This window comes from Salmo trutta, chromosome 5 (assembly GCF_901001165.1).
Source record: "Salmo trutta chromosome 5, fSalTru1.1, whole genome shotgun sequence".
In the NCBI taxonomy this organism is placed as follows: domain Eukaryota; kingdom Metazoa; phylum Chordata; class Actinopteri; order Salmoniformes; family Salmonidae; genus Salmo; species Salmo trutta.
Genome location: NC_042961.1, coordinates 46,334,357 through 46,356,913, shown reverse-complemented (window position 1 = coordinate 46,356,913; position 22,557 = coordinate 46,334,357). Strand labels below are relative to the sequence as shown.

General features: G+C 41.9%; 1 protein-coding gene across 14 annotated transcripts in view; it reads right to left on the bottom strand.

The window, feature by feature from the left end:
• The window catches only part of LOC115194263 (adhesion G protein-coupled receptor L3-like), a 302,955-nt gene that overhangs the window by 129,313 nt on the left and 151,085 nt on the right, over positions 1-22,557 (bottom strand). For all 14 annotated transcript variants that reach the window (XM_029753843.1, XM_029753842.1, XM_029753847.1 and 11 more), the window contains one exon: positions 9,904-10,013. In XM_029753843.1, coding sequence (XP_029609703.1) covers positions 9,904-10,013 — 110 coding nt within the window. The remainder of the gene's footprint in view (positions 1-9,903; positions 10,014-22,557) is intronic.

Genomic DNA, 22,557 nt, shown 5'->3' with positions numbered 1-22,557 from the left:
ACGATCAATTCAGCCATATTTCAGATACAGTATATCAATGATAACAGCCTGAAGCGGTCAACGGATGCAAACAGCACACCAACAACACCGCGTGTTTGAGGGCATTAGTTTGATCAAGGCGAGACGCAGACTAATCTTGATTACTGAGCGTCTGTTTTCCGGGCACAGATTCTATCCAGTCGTCGACTAAAAACCACGCTCAACGGAGAATCTCCATCGAAAATGATTTGTTGTTTGGGATGCGAGGGCATTTCTAGATCGGTGATTCTGCGCAGTCCGACTGCAACGTGGCCTCAAACGCATGCGTTATCTCCCGCCACAGGTTACAAACAATCTAGGTAAACACAAAACCTCTCACATTGAACTCTTCTAATCTATTACCAGATCATTGGCTCCCACACAACAGGACTGAAGGGTGTTACTGTATTTGATTGAGTGATCGCTAGCGGTTGCGAGGGAGGGTAATGATCTATAGCAAAAACCATTAGCTCTTTTAGAGATGGCGGGATTGCGAAGGAGATGGACGAGCAAGTAGCCGTGGGACGCGCCCGGTATCCTTGTCGCAATACACCGCCACTTCCTGTGGTTACACATTCCGCATGTTCCCTGTCATCTTCCGTGCACGTCCCCAAGGTAAAATCACTCTGGCTGTTTGCAATTATTTATCTAGAAATGGCGTGGTCGGGCTGCTAGCGACGTACCCGGGATATCTTAGTTCAGTGGCACTCAGATTAAAGGGAAAAAAGGAAGGAGAAACAAGATAATTGATTCATATGAAATGCGCCTTTTCCCATTGTGACCGTAATACGATTTTGGTCATGGTTGTCACAGAGTCATTAAAAGTCTGTCTGTCTGAGTGTACTAAGTGTATACTGGCTCAGCCAAGCAATCTTCTCAAAGCAGAATGGTTATGAATATATCCTCTCCAAATCAAACTACTCATCTTTCACGGGTTGACATGCATTTGAACAGTTCAAAGAGAGTATCAGAGAGAAATGCCACTTGAACAACGTTTAGCCAAGAGACGGTGGTGGATACGGTCTACACAACCTGGTGGGATACTAGGGGAAGAAGGTCCACAGGCCGTATGACCTTCCGGCACAGTGAAGTGAATGTGAAATGGCTTCCAGGCCAAACAGTCTCTGCTGTACTAGAGTAGATGTAGTCAGTGTCTATTTTAATATTTGGCCAAGGGCACAAACAGCAATATCTTTCCTGCTATCTGCTGATGCATAGGTCTGTATAAAATTATCCAAGAAATAGATACCTACTTGTTATTCCTGTAAATATACAGAATAAACATTCTGTCGATGGCTGTGGTGATGATGACAATTAGGGTTAATTTATCATTTGTTTTATTGTCATCACCACTCACCGACTGTGATGTGTACTATTCAACAGGTTTGGACACGCCTGTAACTGCACTGCCAAGTGTTGGCAGCCAATAGCATTTCACCACGCAAAAACGGCAAATGGTCTCCAATGGATCTAACTGGCTAAGCTGCCCTATCAAATCAAATAAGCTGCATGGACATCCTATCCATCCATATGAGGAAACGTACGTTGATATCCTAAAACAGAATATGTTGCTTTTTATATATGTTCACATCTAGGCATTTAGCTGATTTTCAGCAATATGGACAACCTAAATACACTTCTCCTGAACTCCTCAGTTTGTGAAGACATGGCGTTTCAAACATCATATGTTACACGTATGCATATAATCTACCTCTCAAACCTCCCAACATTCAAACAATCTTAATTCAAGTACTTGTGTCACACATCAAGCGTTGTGTCACACCATAGCTACATATTTTACATACATGTTGTCACGCCTGCTCCCGCTCTCCCTCTCTGGTGCTCGAGGGCTGTCTGTCTGCTCCCCTGTTTGTTCCCTGTGTCTGCATTAATGTTATGTGTTCACGTCCAGACGCTGTCCTGTCCCATGTCCGTCGCCATTAAATGTTCACTCTCTGTACCTGCTTCTTGTCTCTACCAGCGTCGACCCTTACACATGCACATATGGCTGCGTCCATACAGGCAGCCCAATTCTGATATTTTTTCCACTCATTTATATTTTTACCAATCACAGATCTTTTCTGATCAGGTCTTTTTCCGAGCTGATCTGATTAGTGAACACAACATCAGAATCGGAGCCTATTTGACCTCAAAATTCACATCACCTTACTCAAATGTCTAAAGAATGTAATTTCCTTATTCAAGGCATACAGCTATCTGCAAATACTAAAAGACCTTAGTGACTGACACTAAGCCTCGCTAGCCCTGCCCACATAAATGACAGCTGTATGGGTGTTCATTTCAATAATTAACGCTTCCCAATGGCGGTGAGGTGGCTGAATGGTATCATTAGGAGCTAATAGAGATTCATGGTTGAGCGGAGGCCATTTTGGTTATATTTCGCCCCCTTTCCTCTCCTCCCCTCCTGTCTTCCTGTGCTCTGAACCTAGGAGGGAGGGCACGATGACTATTCCATTTCTTAATAAATGACAGAAATTAGATGCTTTCAATAGCATGTGGGAGGTCACGGGTACAATTTTGCCCTATTTTGTTCTTTCTCCATCTAGCCATCCATCCATCCTTCATCACTGTCTCTTAACCTCTTGCTCAGTCTTCTCCATTTCCTTCCCTCTTTCTCCATGCCCCCTGTCCCTCTCGTATTCTCCCGCTTCTCTTCTCTTCTGTCCTCCATTTTTCTCGCTCCCTCCTGCCGTCACTCCTCTCCTCTTTCTCTCCTTTTCCCCTCGGTCACTCTCCCTCCCTGGGAGCGGTAGCTGTGCTCTTTCATAACCTTGACGATGCAGGAACCCGCCAGTGTGTGTGTGTGTGTGTATGTATATGTTCAGTATGTGTGTGTGTGTGTGTGTATATGTTCAGTGTGTGTGTGTGTGTGTGTGTGTGTGTGTGAGAAAGGTGCAAGGACTTGGCGCACGGTCAATCAGTCATCCACCGGGGAGAGGCAGCCAACAGACCGATACAGGGGAAAACACAAGCAAGAGAAAAAAAAACATTAAATACATTTTCAGGAACATGAACCGGAATTGGAGCAGAAGTAAGTTAATTGCACATCCTAAAGATGCCTCGATTCCAGAGACCTTGATATTACAGAAGGGCAGCAAGAGAAAGCATGCAGAGATGACATAAGGAGAATGCTTTTAGTCTGGTGGTAAAGAGGGTTTGGTGAAAGACCACAGAAGAAAGAGGGTGCTTCATTACATGAGTCACAATGTAGGAACTTTGATTAGCAGGGCAATATCACAAAGAGAGACTCTAAAGAGGCCAATCTCCAATTAGAGTGATAGCCATGGCACCGAGCAGCCCTTGTGCATTGGTTTCTCTTTTCTCTGAACTTAGCACCCCTTTCAAAAGTGTGTGTGTGTGTGTGTGTGTGTTAATGCCTGCATCTGCTTGCGTGCCAGTGTTTGTGTGTGCGTGCGCATGAAGGACAAAAAGAGAACACCCAGAACGAGGACCTGATAGATTACACCAGGCCCACATGGCTATTACGGGGGAAAAAGCATTCACGCCACCATTCATCCACATTGGTAATCGCACCCTTCCTGGGCAATTACTGACCCACTCTACTGGAAAAATGCAGGAAAATACAAGCATTAATGTCTATTTATTTCCAGAAATGTGTTGTTTCCCCTCTTGCCTCTCATGTATCGCCTATGATAATCTAGCTTCACTCTGTATCCTTCTTGAAGTAAGAAGTAGGTCCATTGACCAATGTATTAGCATGTATTCCTCTTACACTGAACAAAATATAAAACCCAACATGTAAAGTGTTGGTCCCATGTTCCATGAGCTGAAATTAAAGATCCCAGAAATGCCCCGTACGCACAAAAATTGTATTTTTCTCAAATTTGTTTACATCCCTGTTAGTGAGCATTTCTCCTTTGCCAAGATAATCCATCCACTTGACAGGCGTGGCATAAAGAAGGTGATTAAACAGCATGATCATTAAACAGGTGCACCTTGTGCTGGGGCAATAAAATGCCACTCTAAAATGTGCAGTTTTGGCACATAATGCCACAGATGTGTCAAGTTTTGAGGGAGGGTGCAATTGGCATTCTGACTGCAGGAATGTTTCCAGAAAATTGAATTTTCTTTCTCTACCATAAGCCATCTCCGTCGCTTTAGAGAATTCCGCAGGTATATACAACCAGCCTCACAACCACAGACCACATGTAACCATGCAAGCCCAGGACCTCCAAATCTGGCTTCTTCGCCTGCGGGAACATTTGAGACCAGCCATCCGGACAGCTTATGAAACTGTGAGTCTGCCCAACCAAATAATTTCTGCACAAACTGTCATTTTCCCACTGAAGTGACCAACTGGAGAAGTGTGCACTTCACAGATGAATCGCAGTTTCAACTGTACTGGGCAGAATTTGGCAGTACGTCCAACCGGCCTCACAAACGCAGACCACGTGTATGGCATCATGTGGGCGAGCAGTTTGCTGATGTCAACGCTGTGAACAGAGTGCCACATGGTGGTGGTGGGGTTATGGTATGGGCAGGTATAAGCTATGGACAACACAATTGCATTTTATCAATGGCAATTTGAATGCACAGAGATACCGTGATGAGATCCTGAGGTCCATTAGCGGTGGATGAATGGCACAGCAATCACCTCATGTTTCAGCATGATAATGCACTGCCCCATGTCGCAAGGATCTGTACACAATTCCTGGAAGTTGAAAATGTTCCAGTTCCCGCCAGTATCCAGCAACTTCGCACAGCCATTGAAGAGGAGTGGGACAACATTCAACAGGCCACAATCAACAGCCTGATCAACTCTACGCGAAGGAGATGTGTCGTGCTGCATGAGGCAAATGGTGGTCACACCAGACACTGACTGGTTTTCTGATTCACGCCCCTACCTTTTTTTTTTTTTAAGGTATCTGTGACCAACAGATGAATATCTTTATTCCCAGTCATGTGAAATCCATAGATCAGGGCCTAATGAATTTATTTCAATCTATTTCAATCATCCTTATATGAACTGTAGCTCAGTAAAATCATTGACATTTTTGCATGTTACGTTTATAGTTTTGTTCAGTGTAGTAAGTTGCCTTTGCATGCTCACAGTTGGTTAAAATCACATGACCCACACCAGATGTCATCAGTGTCTCTAGATGATGTCATCAGGAAAACATATCTATCTTTTTGACTACAAAACCTAGAGACCCTGCGTCTTTACATAGCGCTGGAGATAATGAATTTGATGTTGAAAAAGAGTGAATGTTGCCTTTAATCAATCATGACAAAACACATTATGACTGTGGATGTGGGGGCCTACCAGTTAAAACCATGGACATACAATCAGTTTCGAGATCAGTGTAAAAACCAATGACTGTGATATTCGAGATACAGGTCAGGGATTTGTCGTCCCTCTCACATTTGCACACACTGTGTGAGATCAGAAGCCATCATCATAAGCCTTTCCCAGTTACAGGGTGATCAGCTGTCACTAAACGATGTGATAGCACTGCAATCTCCCTTCACACATGAGGAGACATAGACCTAGTCATTCAGGTGAGTAGAGACTCTCTGTCAGTGAGTAGGATAGACTAGCACATTAGGTCAATCAAGTACGACGAGAGAAAGAGTGAGTGGCAAATTTGTACCTGGTGTGTGAATGCAAAGAAATACAACTAACGGCTAATGGCTGACTGAGCCAGTTATATATATATATATATATATATCTGTGTCGGTGTGACCATATATATATATATATACACAAACAATCGGCGTGTTCATCTTTGATGTGATACATATAAATACAGCAATCCAATTCTAGCAGCATCGTAGGCTAGATGTTGATGCTATTAGTTACTGTGTGAATGACAAACGGTCACACCGACACAGACAAAGTATTTTCCTCTTAAGCATCTAGATAAAAGCATACATCCTCACTCATTTTTCATTCATATATTATACATTTTCATAACTATAACAAATCCAATTTGAATCAACCTCAGGAAGCACAATGGAGTATGACAAAGCGTCTTGTCAGCTAAACAGTCACACAGGTGCTGTTTACTAAAGGTGTGACTGTGGCATAGCGGTGCCCGTAATGACAACATTAAGCAGGGGCGGAATTGTAAGACACCCACACACCGTGGCCGCATTGATTTCACAGTTTTCATTTGCCTTCCAGCTTTGGTCAATGCCGACCGATGGGCGACGACTGCGGCAGGTGCTGAGCGTTGTGCCAAAATAATCTGACGCTTGATTCGATTAGGCCGCCGAACCTGTTGCTGCTTATTAACGACTGATTGCTTGTCCATGCGAAATGAATTATAAGCAAATTAAGGCCAGGCACCACACCTTAATAGGGTAATTATTTTTCCTTTAATCACATCACAATCAACTTTTGCCAGTTGAATGTAGATGCAAATATCACTTTTTCTGAAATATTGTATTAAAATATGCAAATGAGAAATGTATGTGGGGAGTCTTGCTTTTTTGTTTTTTTTATACTAATATTGTGGGACCAAATACCATGAAACAAAAAACTGCTAAGTAGAAGCAAAAATGTCATTTCAGCCTGACCGGGGGTGCTAGGCCTTAGACATATAGCTGCGGATCACCTTATTTGAGACGAATCAGGCCTTGAATTACACATCTTGGCTGAGCTAGCACACACAAGCTGTTTTTGGGGCTGGCATTGTGGGGTTTTTACATTGTCTTTATTACTGTGGAACAACAGGGAAGCTCTAGAGATTGTTTAGCTATGGATATTCTCTCTCTCTCTCTCTCTGGCTCGCTCTCACAGAGGTATCCATTTTGCATATTGGAGCAGAACAAAAGACTTCCTTAAAGTGAGTGCTATAATTACACTGTTCTCGTGTCGGGATTTATTTTCCAAAATCAAGGTCAGTACGTTCGCCATGGTAACAGCACACAATTAGAGATGCAATTAGTCATAATAGGGAAAGAGAGAGGAAAGGGAGGTAGAGGTTGGGAGTTGGGAGAGGCGATGCCAGGACGAAACATTGGTGGTGGTTGGCGAAACATTCCACAAGGGACATAGGCCATTTCACCCGGGGATGTGTTTTCTTTCATGACCCTGCAGGGGTCTCGGGAGCTCTCTGTTATGAGTAATGGGTGATTCATTAAAGCTGTGAAAGAGTGGGGGCAAAGGGTACCGTGAAATAGTGTTAACCTCTAAAGAAAGATGACCTCGGAAGTCGGAACCTGGCCGTTAAAAGGAGTGTATACAGAGACAGGTTGAGGGGACGGACAAGACAGGCATCTTTCTGAATCCATTTGGAGATGAGACTTGGAGGATTACAGGGCCCTGTTTGAATCCTCTTAAAATGCATCCTTCATTCCTCCCTTCCTTTGAGGTAACCACTGATTTGACATGATGTGATTGGTCAAAGCAATGCAGTGACAAGCTTTTACTGAACAATCCATTGACGTTATATCAGTGATTATTTCAGGGATGAAGGAAGAGAGTCAAGGTTAGAAGGCGGACCGGAGAGAGATGTTGACATATCGGCCATCTGATCCCTGTCCCGCTTATGTCATCCTCACAACGGGATGACGGGTGCATCCCTCATTCCAAAGGGTAGCCGTGGTAATCCTCAGAGTGCATGGCAGAGCACGTCTAAACACTACAAGTACATTCAACAAACACCAGTCCATGCTGACGCGAATGCAAGGATGGCTTATGTATATTTGGAAATATCAAAATGTACTAATTTACCCACAAGGATGGATCTATTGCAATGACACACATAGGCTCAGGGGCAGCATGGTTGCCTCAATGCTGCGCGTTCTTGTTGTATTGGACCAAATAGAAAAAAGAAGCCAGTGATTGTTCCAAATGACAGGCTGAGTAAGAGCTCGGTCTGCATTGCCCCACATCATAGGAAAACACTGGTGTGGCTAGCCCCCAGAATATCCGCCATCGCATTTCCATTACAATTCATGGCGCGAATCGAATCACCAATTAATAAAATCAATATCATATAGCGTCAGCGTGAAGCTCTCTGCAGCGTATCACTCCCTATTATTACAGGTGTGGGTCTGATGGAGCCCTTCTCCTCTGCTGATGGAAGACGGAGAGAGGAGCTGTAACTTATACTGACAGTGCCTGCTTTCAGCACCGGAATACTGATGAAAACGTCCTGCACAGGAAGAGAGAGAGAGAGAGATTGAGGGATAGAGATATAGGCAGAGAGAGAGGGTGAAAGAGAGTGATGCGGGGTAGAAAGAGAGACAGAGGGATAAATAAAAAAAGACTATGTGCTTAATATGAGTTGTCAATAAGACAGCAGTGGAAACAAGCAGGCATGGTTATTTAGCTCAATGAACTAAGCTAAATATGTCAAATATGGTGCATATTCTTAATAAGATGAGAACTATTTGCTAATATAGAAAATATAGATTAAAGCACCTCAAAATGAAATTCTAACATCTGATATGTGACATTCGTTTCATTTGAAACTCAGATGGTGCCAAGCAAGCAGCAATCCATTCTTCAAAGGCAACAAGCGGGATGGAAGCAAATATAATTGACTTTAAACGACACATCAAGTTCATTCCAAATTACAGTAGTTTATAAATCCCATCTGGTTAGACACCTTCGGTTCCACAGGCTTTCACAGTAAGCGACTTTCTCTTTTCGAGGTTCAGCGAAAAACAATGTGGGACGTCACACGATAATGTCTGTGCACTTCCTGTGACCTCATCCTCTCTTCATGTTCGTCTGTTTACTCCCGTCTGCACGCTGAGTATTCCATTCACACCTCAAGACAATTTCCATTTCCAATTCAGGTACCTTTGGGGTTCTTAGGTCATGCTATGATGCCACCGTGGCTGAAAGGCGTGCTGTTTTTTAGGTTTTGAAGGTTCAGGCCTAGGTCTCTCATCTCTTAAAGGAAGTGTGTGTGAAAAATTGACAGGCTAGAATCTAAGCGAAAACAAGTGCATTTTGAATAAAGCTAAACTGCCTTTGATGCTAATGCGCTAACTTGACAGTTGGTAATAGCTCTGACAGAGCCGTGAATGCTTAGAACGGAGGGTGAATACTCAGGAAAGTATCCGTTGATGATGCAATTTTCTCGTTGAGGTGTGTGAGCAAATTGACTGACCAATTGCAGAGCATCTGGTTTTGTTTCATCATCAACTAGGGCTATCTTTGTGGTTTTATAATTAAAATTACCTCTACTGACAGAAATCAGTCAGTCTTGTCAGTTTTCTGAAAACACTGTCAAGAATTTGTGGAATATGAATGATATCAACGTCAAAATGTAAATATTGATTTAATTATGGATGATAGCCCTTTGGTAATAAATTGAAGACTAATACTACATTAAATCTGAATCTACCTTGAATCCAATGTCTCACTTTAACATCAAATCCCCAAAGCAATCAATACCGTCAACATCAGAAATCAACTAACAGATATTTATTAAAGGTAACCATATTGTCATGCGTAACTTCATTTGAACGTTCATTTTTCACGTTTGGATACATTGAGAGGTACCAGAATCAGATAATTACATTTTCCAGTGCCCGAGTTGCTACTGTACTTTCCTTTATACTGTAGCAGCTTACTTAAAAGGGACCACATTAACTTCAACATAAAGACATGTTAAGGACACAATCATACATTTTTGTATATGACAGAGTGAAGTGGCATTGCTGTTACATGGAATTAAGCATGACGAAGAAGAGCATTACAATAAAAAATGTATCATGCACTATGTCATGGGCTTCATACCAAATGGCACCCTATTCTCTTTAAAGTGCACTACTGACCAGAGTCACATACAGTAGGTAGTGCACTATATAGGAAATAGAGTGCAATTTAGGAAGTATCCATGAACTGCTTAGAAGAACACAAGAGAATGAAGAGATACGTACTGTAGGGTACACATTCGTACTGGACCTCAAGGTACTTATAGGTTCCGGGGCAAGGGTCAGGAAATACATCTAGTCCAGCCACTACAGCACACTGGGTCCGATTATTACATCTGAAAAGGAAGAAAAAGGTCAGCTTAACGGTCAGGTTAAAAGGGGCAATCTGGGATTCAAACAACAACAAAGCGGTCATCCTGCAACTGTTTTTTGTCACCAGCTAAGGGATGGCGATAGAGAAATGTAACACTTTATAGACAGCTATGGACGCAAGGACCGACTATCCAGGACATCAAAATGAGAGTTTTAACCATGTGTTGGACCTTTACAGGGGCGTGTTTGTGAATTCAGATATACTGACAATAGAACCGTTACAGTCAATATCCAGAGGTACCACAATTATATGCTGATGTTGCTATGATAAATATTTAGCGTGGTTAATGAACTAGAATTAATTCCCATTTCATTTTGCTGCTCAGACAGAGAAATTGATGCATTGCGGGTTCAGTGGACATTGACTGCCAAGCCATCAACGGTAAAATCATCCATTTGGCGAGAAGAAGAAGGTTGGACTCGGGCTAAAACAATGTCTATGTCCTACGTCACACCTTATTCCCTTTATAGTGCACTGCTTTTGACCAGAGCCCTTTGAGACCTGGTCAAAAGTAGTGCATTATATAGGGAATAGGGTGCCATTTGGTATGCAGTCATTTTCTCTGCCGTGATATGAATTTAGACCGCGTGCAGACTCATATTCAGGGCATGACGGATTGGGAGAGGACACAGTCGGCCGAGTGCAAAATCGGCTCAGAAGCGAAAGAGCTTTCACCTCGGCTTTCATTATTAACACAATTACTTGGCTGGCAGTGTCTTAAGTCTGCCATTTTACTTTAGGCAGTCATCAATCAAAGCTCGATCCCACCACACTTACTGCACGACATTAACTATCACATGCTTAAACGAGTGTATCGATTGATATGAATAAATCATCTGTGCACATCAGTAGACCAACAGGAGGCAAAGGTCAATGTCACCGCTAGAGGACTTAGTGGTCACATGCCCCATGCAGGTGAACCTCAGCTTTATGCAAAAATCCATTAAATCATACAACCAAATTGGCACCTCTACTTTTTTTTCTTTCTTCTTACTATATTTTTTTAGGGGGCAGATCAGCTTTAATAGTGCAGATAGATTGTGGCTTCCGTCAATGAAATTGTCCGTGTCATTTCCAATCCCCCATATATATTTTTTGTATACATACAGTACCAAAGGTTTGGACACACCTACTCATTCAAGGGTTTTTCTTTATTTTTACTGTTTTCTACATTGTAGAATAATAGTGAAGACATCAAAACTACAAAAAAACACATGGAATCATGTATTAACCAAACAAGTGTTAAACAAATCAAAATGTATTTTATATTTGAGATTCTTCAAAGTAGCCACCATTTGCCTTGATGACAGCTTTGCACACTCTTTGCATTCTCTCAACCAGCTTCACCTGGAATGTTTTTCCGACAGTCTTGAAGGAGTTCCCATTCTATTAGTTGCAAGAATTGGTATACTTTTTTATTTATCACAATTTTCTTTAACCAATTTTGGTTAACAGACAAGTTCCCTACTTTTCCCCCTTCCCTCTGGCATTTTTGCAGTACTGCTGCTATAAGTTGGTTGTAATTTTGAGTAGAGGAGACATTTCCATATATTTTTCCACCAGTCCTATTTACCATATTATTTACAAAGTGTATACTTTTTATTATATATATATATATATTCAATTAGTATATTTGAGTTTAACCACAATATTTGTTGTATTATTTGTTTTGTCTTTTCTGGGGGATTAAACTGAAATTGCAACCAACTTTCTGTGGCTTGTTTTAAAATAGCGATATTTTGGATTATTTCATTTTAAAATAGCCAAAAGTGGTGGTGCTGCTGCTCCAGCTTCAACTGTTCTGCCTGCGGCTATGGAACCCTGACCTGTTCACTGTGATTACTATTATTGGACCATGTTGGTCATTTATGAACATTTGAACATCTTGGGCATGTTCTGTTATAATGTCCACCCGGCACAGCCAGAAGAGGACTGGCCCCCCTCATAGCCTGGTTCCTCTCTAGGTTTCTTCCTAGGTTTTAGCCTTTCTAGGGACTTTTTCCTAGCCACCGTGCTTCTACACCTGCATTGCTTGCTGTTTGGGGTTTTAGGCTGGGTTTCAGTACAGCACTTTGATATATCAGCTGATGTAAGAAGGGCTATATAAATAAATTTGATTTGATTTTGATTTGAGATGTTGTAATCTGAATAAAGGGCAAATATTTAATTTCTGCCCTCCAAATTTATTTTCATTACATAAATAGGCCCATTTAATTTTGCCTGGCTTGCCGTTCCAAATAAAATTGAATATATTTTGCACATATAATTTAAAAAAACAGGTCGCTATGTAGACCATAAATAAATAGTTCAACTGGGAAATGACTAAAGGGTTAATCAGGGTGATTTTTTCACAAATAAGCAAGTATTTTCCTTTCCATGGTAGCAAGATCTTATCTATTTTTGCGAACTTCCTATTAAAATGTTTTGTAGTACGATTATTTCTTTCTTTCGGGATATGTATACCAAGTATGTCCACATCACCACCAGACCGTTTTATTGGTAAACTACATGGTAATATAAAAGTTTTATTTTTTAGTGATTCATTTGGTTGTAATCCAGAGAGGTTAGAACAATTATCTAGATCCTCTATGAGGCTATGAGGCTGTGGAGGGATCCAAATTGTGGATGTAAAAGAAAGCATGAATCATCAACATACAATGACACCTTTATTTTCAAGCCCTTGATTTCTAACCCCTTGATATTATTGTTGGATCTGATTTTATTAGCTAACTTTTCGATGGCCATAATAAATAGATATGCTGATAGTGGACAACCTTGTTTAACTCCTTGTGACAGTTTTATACTTTCAGAGAAGTAGCCATTATTGACTATTTTACACATAGGATTACTATTTTTAACTTTAACCCACTTTATAAGAGATTCATCCATGTAAAAAAAAAACTGTCTAATTAGCATGAAAAAATATCCAACAATACCTTTTTAATTCTATGTGCGATGGATTTTACTAGAATTTTTGCATCACAACACTAAAGTGTAAGGGGCCTCCAATTTTTTTTAGATGGACTGGATCTTTACCACTTGGGTCCTGTTTCAGTAATAATGAAAGCAGACCTTTTTGTTGAGCATCTGATAATCTACCAGGTTTGGAGTTCCCGGACTTAAATGCTTTAATTGCATCAAGAAGTTTCTCCTCTGTAATTTGGCATATCTACTAGCGTTACCTGGATTATCTAAAATATATTTACTACCGAAACTATTATTCTATCTATTAGGTTAATCTGGCAATATCTCAAATGCATTTACAGTACTTCTCACGAGAGCCATTCACAATGTACTGTATTGACCTATGCATGTGAACCTATACTCTTGGTCATCCCTTGCCACGCTATGCATAAATCTAAAAACCCCTATAACGAAATCTTCTCTGATATCTACTATGATCATCTGGCAATATCTGGAATGTATTTTCTTCTCATGAGGAGCTGTTCATCACAGTGTAAGTCAGAGAAGGTCAAGGCGCTAGCTGACACAATGATTCATACAGCACAATTAAAGGGTTCCCTTACACCTTAATTAACATTGATTGGCCCTGGACAAATCAATCGCTCCAGTGAGGGGAGAGAGTGAAGGCCCGTCTCGTTTAAAACCTCGCCCCTTTAATGAGATATGGTCCGGAGCTCCAACACCCATCCCGGCTTTATGGGGTCATGACCCCTCGCCGTCACTCACTCACCCCAGATTACGGGGCGAGGGGGCAAAGAGCCTCTGCCAGACACATGTCTGGAGAACTGTTTGTTCATTTGAAGAGTTAATTCCAAAGGCTGTAAACGCCACTCAAATAAATAAGGGTCAGGCCGATGAAAAGGGAAAACAATTATAGTGGCCTTCCTCATCACCGGGCAGGTTTCTCTATCCTCTCTTGGTTTACTATCAAGGAATAATTGTCGAGGGTGATGGGGTGGGAAGGTGGAAGCGATTGGATGTCAGATGGAGTTAGAAAGGCAAGGTAAATTGGACAGGCAGCTCTTCAAAACATGCATATACACACACACAGTACATTATCTTAAATACATTTGTCAAGAAACAGCAATCATGTAATCTCTCCTGTTTATCATGATTAAATAGATTTAAATATACCTTTCTGAATATTCAATGAGAGCTCTCTTTGTAGGAGGGCTATTTTACAAAGCCAATACCATCCTCCATAGAACAGCATCTTTTTGATTAAAACATGTTGACAAACAAACAGTTCACTCAAGGCCCTGTCATATTCAGCAACTTTAATCATGGTTTGTAAAACATTTCCTCTGGGGTGGATTAAACAATATAATACCCCATGATGTAGATTGCACACTTAATCCCAGTCTTTACGTCTGTCTTGACCCATATTCCAATTCCCACAAGGCATTGTGGCACATATCATTCAGCGCACAGCCTACAATTTAACCTCTCTATCACGCTGCATCCCAAATGGCATCCTATTACCAATTTATTACACTACTTTTCACCAAGGCCATATTTAGTGAACTACTTTTGACCAGGGCCAATAGAGCTTTGATCAAAAGTAGTGAACCATGTATGGAATAGGGTGCAATTTGGGACAAATACCTCAGTATCATGTCAACTGAGAACTGACTTCCTGAAGGCACATACAGTTAGGCCCTATAATACTCCAGATGAAAAATATAATTAAACACATTAAGTGCAAATCAATGGCAGAGAGGGAGGGAATCGATGGAAGGGGCCGAATGCCGTACCACGTGGCACTATGACTTCACAATGACCAATTAGGAGGATAATCAGGGTTTCACCAGACTCTTGGCTCAGGCGCAGCCCCTTTGAACTAGCAGATTGAGCCAACAGATTCTCAGGACGTTGAATGATTCAAATATGGAAATTAATCATACGATCACATATTTCCCTCAGAGGCTGATCTTGGGCCAGTGTCTCATTAGGTTAGAATTGGGGAAGGGGAAGCTGATCCTAGATCAGTACCTAGGGGAAACTTCACCCGCGAGAAATGTGCGTTGGAGTGCTTCCCTTCTAAGGAAGGTTAAGAATGACATCACTCGCGTTGTGTTTAGTAAGTGTAAGAGTTAAATAGAAATACATTTGAGGGAATTGTTTTTTCTGAGGGAATTGTTTTTTCTGGGTGAACAAAAATTGTGTTCAAAACTTTGATTTGGATTCCAAGTTATAATGTCATGTGTATGCTGCAAACTTGGCAGATCCTTGATTACTGCAGCAGATCCTAGATTACTGCAGAAAAAGCAACAAGGACAAAGGATAACATAATTTAGAAAAACATTCAGCATCTGCAGTAGGAATTCCAGCAAAACATGAAATAAATAAATAACTGTTTCACTGCAGCATATTCACCCTCCTGTTCGACTTGTCATCGCCATGACATTTGAATAAAGACTATTTCACTTCGACAAACTAGCATCACTAGCATACGTACTCTCAGAACATGGGCAGAAAGACAAAAGGTGATCATATTAAATGAAGTATAAAAAAAAGAAGATGTTGACATTAACAGCCTGTTTCAGTCAAATATCGATCTCTGTCGACGTTAGTATTCAACGCCATCTCAGAGCTTGTTGGGGGCGAGAGCCTTTGCTCCTCATTTTTCAATTTGGCCATAAACCGCCCCTACAGCAGCCTCCAGCCAAGCCGTCCCTCCCTACCCTTCGCTGTCTGCTCCCTCACCATTTGTTACAGTGGCCAGATTAGGGCTCAGACAGCACAGCTGATGACAGTGGATGTGGCACAAAGCACAGAGCACCATGTAAGCACAAACCGTAAACGCTATAATCGCTGCTTGGTCTCACCACTGCCACCAAAGTGACAATGAACGAGTTCAGTCATCACACCATCCCCCTCATCCGAACACAGACAGCACTATGGTGTCTGTCCAATACTGGGGCTGTGGCTGTGCAGTCCACCTCAGATGACACATTAGTCAGCATTTGAGAACTAAAACACGGGAAAGAGTCTGTATCAATATCCTCCTTCAGCTGTCAATAGACTGATATACTGATTGAAATCTGGTCAAAAAGATACACAGACAAGTCCAATAAACTGCTTGTGACAGAACAATATTTATGGATTTCAGATAATAGTGACCCGTAGCATTACCTGCACTGAATTGCTACATAAGCAATTTGTACAAGAATATTGTAGAAACATTTCCAAAAACAGCCAGAATAGGGTGCAATGGCTCCAAAGATGTCCACCAACAGGGACTGAGTTCTTCCACAGTTCAGTATCTTTGAGGAATAAACATGTCAAAAAGAAACAAACACTTCCATTTAACTTTTACTTATTCTGAGAAAACGATTCCCTGGTGTGTCCCCTTCATGTCTGTTTGAGTGTGCTAGCAGGGGGACAAGCATCACAGTGCTACAGTCAGGCTGACAAAGTATCTGTTATTAGTTTGCCACCAGTGGCAACAAGAAAAAAAATGATGTACCCTACTCTTTAGAGACTGAAAGTGGAGACCGAGGAGACAGGAGCTAGGAGTCTCATCGGACCTGGTCTGAACAGGTCTGAAATGAGTGTGGACAGTGAGAGAAAGAGAGGAAGTTAAAAACAAGAGCAAGAGACAGCGAGAGAAAGAGGAGAGGTAGAGGAGACAGGAAAAGAGAGCGAGAGAGTGAGGAATGGGTCAACATCCTGGGCCCTCAGCGGGGACCCATTATGCTTTAGTGATGGTCCTCCTGCCTACAGTACACTTCATTCATTGTCTGTCCCAGCTGCACGCCACAGCATCCATCTCTTTTTCCTCCAGCCTGTCTCCCAGCCTGTCATAAAATTCCTTAAAAACTGCATGTCTTATCTCTCTCTCTCTCTTATCCCCACACTACAGCGACATGTCCTTGTCCAGTGCCAGACTGTTTTTAAAACGAGATTCAAGGATGTTGTAGAGAGCCATGTGTACTATGTTTATGTGTTCATTGGGTGTGCCTTTTGACGCCCTTCACTTAGTCCCTTTCGGAGTGCAAGACATATTGAGTCCGCCATACAAAGGCATGATATCTTTCTGTGGACTGAAGTCTAATCTTTAAAATTCGTATTAAAACTGCATTAGCCTTGACAGTGGCATGGATCAAAGCGACCTTAGCAAAAGCGCATATTATGAAGATGTGCCCACACGTACATGGAAAGCATCGGCAAGGTTAAACAGATCTCTCAGGGCACAATACACCAACCTACACAGACACGCACGCGTGGACGCATAGAGCGAGCTAGCGTCCATGTTTTGGCTCACTCACAAACCGCAAACTTGATAAATCATCTATTATGGCATCACTGAATACATGTATCACACAAATCCAGAGACTTCTTCATTCCACAGTTGGCAGTTCTATATTTTTTATCCATTTGTCTTTTTCCATCCTCAACCCAGGCTGAGTGGAGATTAACATAGAGAAGCAGATAGATGGGAAACCAATGTAAACAGTACATACAAGGGAAGGCATGTGGGTGGGGGATTTAATGCACCGCGCTGAAGGGGACCCCCATTTTAAACCGCTCTAGCCCCGCGGTGTATTCTAAGCTCCATGGAGCATCACGACAAGCCATCAAGACAATCATAACGTAAAGGAGATACAATAAGCCCCTTACTGTGGCTTACGTCAACTCAAATGTTTACAGAAGTGGATGTTCAGTTAGCATTAGTGAAACATCAAGTAACATTTTATTGGTCACACACACACGTATTTAGCAGATGTTATTGGGGGTGTAGCGAAATGCTTGTGTTCCTAGGTCCAACAGTGCAGTAATATCTAACAATACACGCAAATCTAAAAGTAAAATAACGGAATTAAGAAATATATAAATATTAGGACTGGTTGGAGAGGAGAGCAGAAGAGCTGTGTGCCTGTCTTTTGATGAAGCACTCTGGGCGACAAACCTGATCCCCTTTCTATAGTTCCACAGGATTAGTTACGTAGGAACTAAGCAGACGCACGAAAGTGACTGCTCAATCAAACGACTAACTTGTAATGTATTTAGAAGCTATTCTCCGGGCCCTGAATGAATAGAGTTGTATTACCCGTGGGGATATGAGTTGTGGGGGAATTGTGGAGACATTGAAAGGTTCTAGGTTGATTGAATCTGGATCATTGTGGTTTGATTTTGGAACGGAGGGGAGAGCACTTCTCCAAATATGAGCAGCTTGGGACTTTTTCCTCCCTGACAAACATAATCCTACTCAGACATTGCAACAGTTTAGTGGCTTTTTCCATAGTGGGTTTTGGCTGCTCACAATTCCCACTCTCCTATATTGTATATCTGAAATAAGTCCCCATTCATTCTGTAGGAACAGTGTCCACAAAGAAGTAGGCACCAAATCATAAAATGGACTCTCTCTCTCCTCCCTCACCATTTATGGACAAGAACCCAGACTGCTGCAGATCTTGTGGACATAAGCGGTTGCTTATGGCCCACAACATTTTTTTTTAAGGAACTCAGTCGGGGTCTCAACTTAATATTGAGAGTAAGAATAGTAATACCCAACCCTATGGTAGAATTGTTCACTCCTATGGTAGAATGGGTAGAATTGTTCACTCCTATGGTAGAATGGGTAGAATTGTTCAACCCTATGGTAGAATGGGTAGAATTGTTCAACCCTATGGTAGAATGGGTAGAATTGTTCAACCCTATGGTAGAATGGGTAGAATTGTTCAACCCTATGGTAGAATGGGTAGAATTGTTCAACCCTATGGTAGAATGGGTAGAATTGTTCAACCCTATGGTAGAATGGGTAGAATTGTTCACTCCTATGGTAGAATGGGTAGAATTGTTCAACCCTATGGTAGAATGGGTAGAATTGTTCAACCCTATGGTAGAATGGGTAGAATTGTTCAACCCTATGGTAGAATGGGTAGAATTGTTCAACCCTATGGTAGAATGGGTAGAATTGTTCAACCCTATGGTAGAATGGGTAGAATTGTTCACTCCTATGGTAGAATGGGTAGAATTGTTCAACCCTATGGTAGAATGGGTAGAATTGTTCAACCCTATGGTAGAATGGGTAGAATTGTTCAACCCTATGGTAGAATGGGTAGAATTGTTCAACCCTATGGTAGAATGGGTAGAATTGTTCAACCCTATGGTAGAATGGGTAGAATTGTTCAACCCTATGGTAGAATGGGTAGAATTGTTCAACCCTATGGTAGAATGGGTAGAATTGTTCAACCCTATGGTAGAATGGGTAGAATTGTTCAACCCTATGGTAGAATGGGTAGAATTGTTCAACCCTATGGTAGAATGGGTAGAATTGTTCAACCCTATGGTAGAATGGGTAGAATTGCAGGAAATTAGCTTTAAAACAAAATGTGTTTATATCTGCCCTACAGCAAAATAAGTAGAATTGCAGAAAACATACCTAAAAATATATATTACTCTCTCCACCATCAAGACGGAGGCCACCTAAATGTTTTGCTGCAAGGTGGGGGATCCTCCAACCAAATCTCGCATAGGGCCCCCAAAAGGCTAGGGCCGGCCCTGCTTGTGGGTTATTGTATTTTGACTTGTATATCATACTAATACACACCATAGGAGTTGAGTACAGCAGCTTTATCCCTCTAGCACTTTGGCAGAAATCCAAGAAACTGTAAGCTCAATGCTCAGAGTCTGTGATAAACATATGCAATTCCTAGTACTGTATAGTGGTGTGTGTTTAAAAGAATGGGTGCTTTCTCAGGGCAGATGACTGAAACCACATTTCGAAGTGTAAGGGTCTCTCAGTTGGTTTACAGGTCACGATGATTGATGAGACAAATATAACCAAACGCTCCAAACATTCCCTCTTGCTGATTTTTCGATTTTCTACACTTATTGACTCTGCTCAGAAAAGAAGTGTCTTGGCATAAATATGACCATTCTCTTGAATTTGTATAAATCTGTAGCTAAATCAAGGTCTCTGAAGTGCTTAATATAAAAATACTTTACCCCTCACTAGCCAAGATTGACCAGCGTTGAATTCTCACACTGGCCAGTGTCGACAAACCTATTTGGCAGTGCCAAATTGGCACACATACTACTAACCTGAACCACAAGAACAGGGCTTGTGTTACAGGCTAGCCGCCTTGACACTTGCTTCTTTCCCTGTGACTCATGCTGAAATGACTAAGGCTACAGATGACCGGGCGGCAGGTAGCCTAGCGGCTAAGAGCGTTGGGCCAGTAACCGAAAGGTTGCTGATTCGAATCCCTGAGCCGACTAGGTTAAAAATCTATCGATGTTCCCTGAGCAAGGCACTTAACCCTAATTGTTCCTGTAAATCGCTCTGGATTAGAGCATTTGCTAAATGACTCAAATGTAAAATGATGAGAGTAGGCGTACATAGTGCACCCCATGAGTAACCCAGCTAACCTCAAGTGGCCCAGACCCTCAGATGTCACGGTTGGTGCAACACAAGATATGGGGTGAGGAGAAGATATCCAAAGGTTAGGGCCCCCGGGAATACAATCTGCTTAAACTCGACGGGGTCACAACACACAGTATGACTCATGGTAGTGGAGGAAGATGGATGAAGGGTGTAGCATGAGGCAATATAGCACCACGAGGACAAACATGTTTTGGAAGCGATGAGTCATGAGTATAACACGTAATAGTTCATTTGATATTAACACTGGTTTAGTCTTAACGCTCTGTATACTCCTCGTCCTCCAGGTAAAAATGACCCGCCTTCACTAAACCCCTAAAATAAAGCAGCTTAATTTAATTTTAAACCTATTTTGCATGAAGAAACAACCTGTCATTCATCACAAACTTTGGGAATATCTGGGTTTTCCCTCTTCACAATGCAGGAAGACTGCATTCAGTGGACACCACTCGTTGTTATTACAACACACCTGTCAATTGTTTTATTTACTAAAGTAGAGGTTTATTACTATTATCGCTAAATGTACTGCATAGGTGTAACATGAATTCTTTAGCAGGAGATAGTACTTGTATAGCCTAAGTAAGTAGTTTTGAATGCAGTTTATTGAAGGGAAACAATAACAGTCTTGAACTTTTTTGGCAACATAGTGATATATTGTTATATACTGTACAATGAAGAGTTTAACTACAAAATACTAGTCTTCTTCCATTTTTTTTACCATTGCCCTCACCCACAAGGTGTATAAACAACAATAAATAAGCATAAGATAATAGATACAAAAAACGTGAAGAACATAAATCAAATCAACTCTAATTAGCACATGTCGGACAGTATGCAAGTGTGTGTGCATGGACTTTGCAGATGTATTTCTCACATGTGCAGCACATAGTATTTGTTTTACAGTCCTCCTTTGGGGGGCAGAATTGGCATCTCCTCCTTTTGCCTGCTCCAGCTGCAGCCTCAGGTGGATCAGGACAAGATTCAGCCCCCTGAACAGCTTTCACAAGTGCTGCAAAGGCTGCTGTGTGGGGGAGGCGCTCCCTTCTTTGAATGTGTGGGGTTACAAGTGCCTTTCCCAGCTGCTCCAGGAACACCCTCCTCTTGTTCTGCTTATCAGGCATCCAGGTAGGGTTGATCTTGTTCCATATCACAAAAGCATTGTATGAGGACACATCAATGATGTTATGGAAGATGACCAGGGGCCTGTGGGCAGTCATCCTCCTGCAGCTGTAAGATCCAATCACCTTGTCCAGGTTGTCCACACCTCCTTTGTTGTGGTTATAGTCCAGGATGATGGCTGGCTTCCTGTCCTCACAATCACTGACCTCAACCGTTTTGTGCAGTGTGCTCAGGAGGACCACATTCTTGTTCCTCTTTGGGAGGTAAGAAACTAGAGTAGTGGTGAAGGCAAACTTTGATGAGAAGACCTCTCTCCCCCTTGTTGCGAGAAGTGCAAGGGGGAGCTCAGACTTGTTCTTTCTAACTGTGCCAACCATGGTTATCTTCCTCTTCAAGAGCTGCTGGCTAAGTTCATAAGAGGTGAAGAAATTGTCACACATGACATTGTGCCCCCTCAGTCCATCTGTCACATCAAGCCCAACCCGCATCCCCTGGTTCTTCTCCGGGCCTCCACTGGTCGGCTTCCTTGTGTAGACTTGCATCTTCCAAGCATAGCTGGATTGTGCATCATAGGCCACCCATATCTTGATGACATACTTTGCTGGCTTGCTGGACATATACTGCCGGAAAGGACAGTGACCTTTTTGACAAAAGAGATTACTATCAGTAATTAGTATCAGTGTCACAGAAAACAATCACATAATTTTATATATTGCTGTAATATCATTGATTTAACAGTGAAAATCACCTGCATGGCCGGCAGTTTGTCTCTCACACGTTAAGCAGGTCTTGACTCACGGTTATCAAATCGTAGCATTCTTGAGAAAGTGTGAAAGACTTTCAGTGGCATCGTGGCACGGAAAATTGCCCTTCCACTCTCTGCATCCCAGAGACCACATGTAGCCTCGCCTCGGGACCTATACACACCCGCTAAGATTAGCAGCCCTATGTAAGCACGCAGGTCAATCTCATCCATCCTTGTCCAGTTTTCGGAAACCCTCCAAATTTGTCATCTCCAGGTAGATTTTTTTCG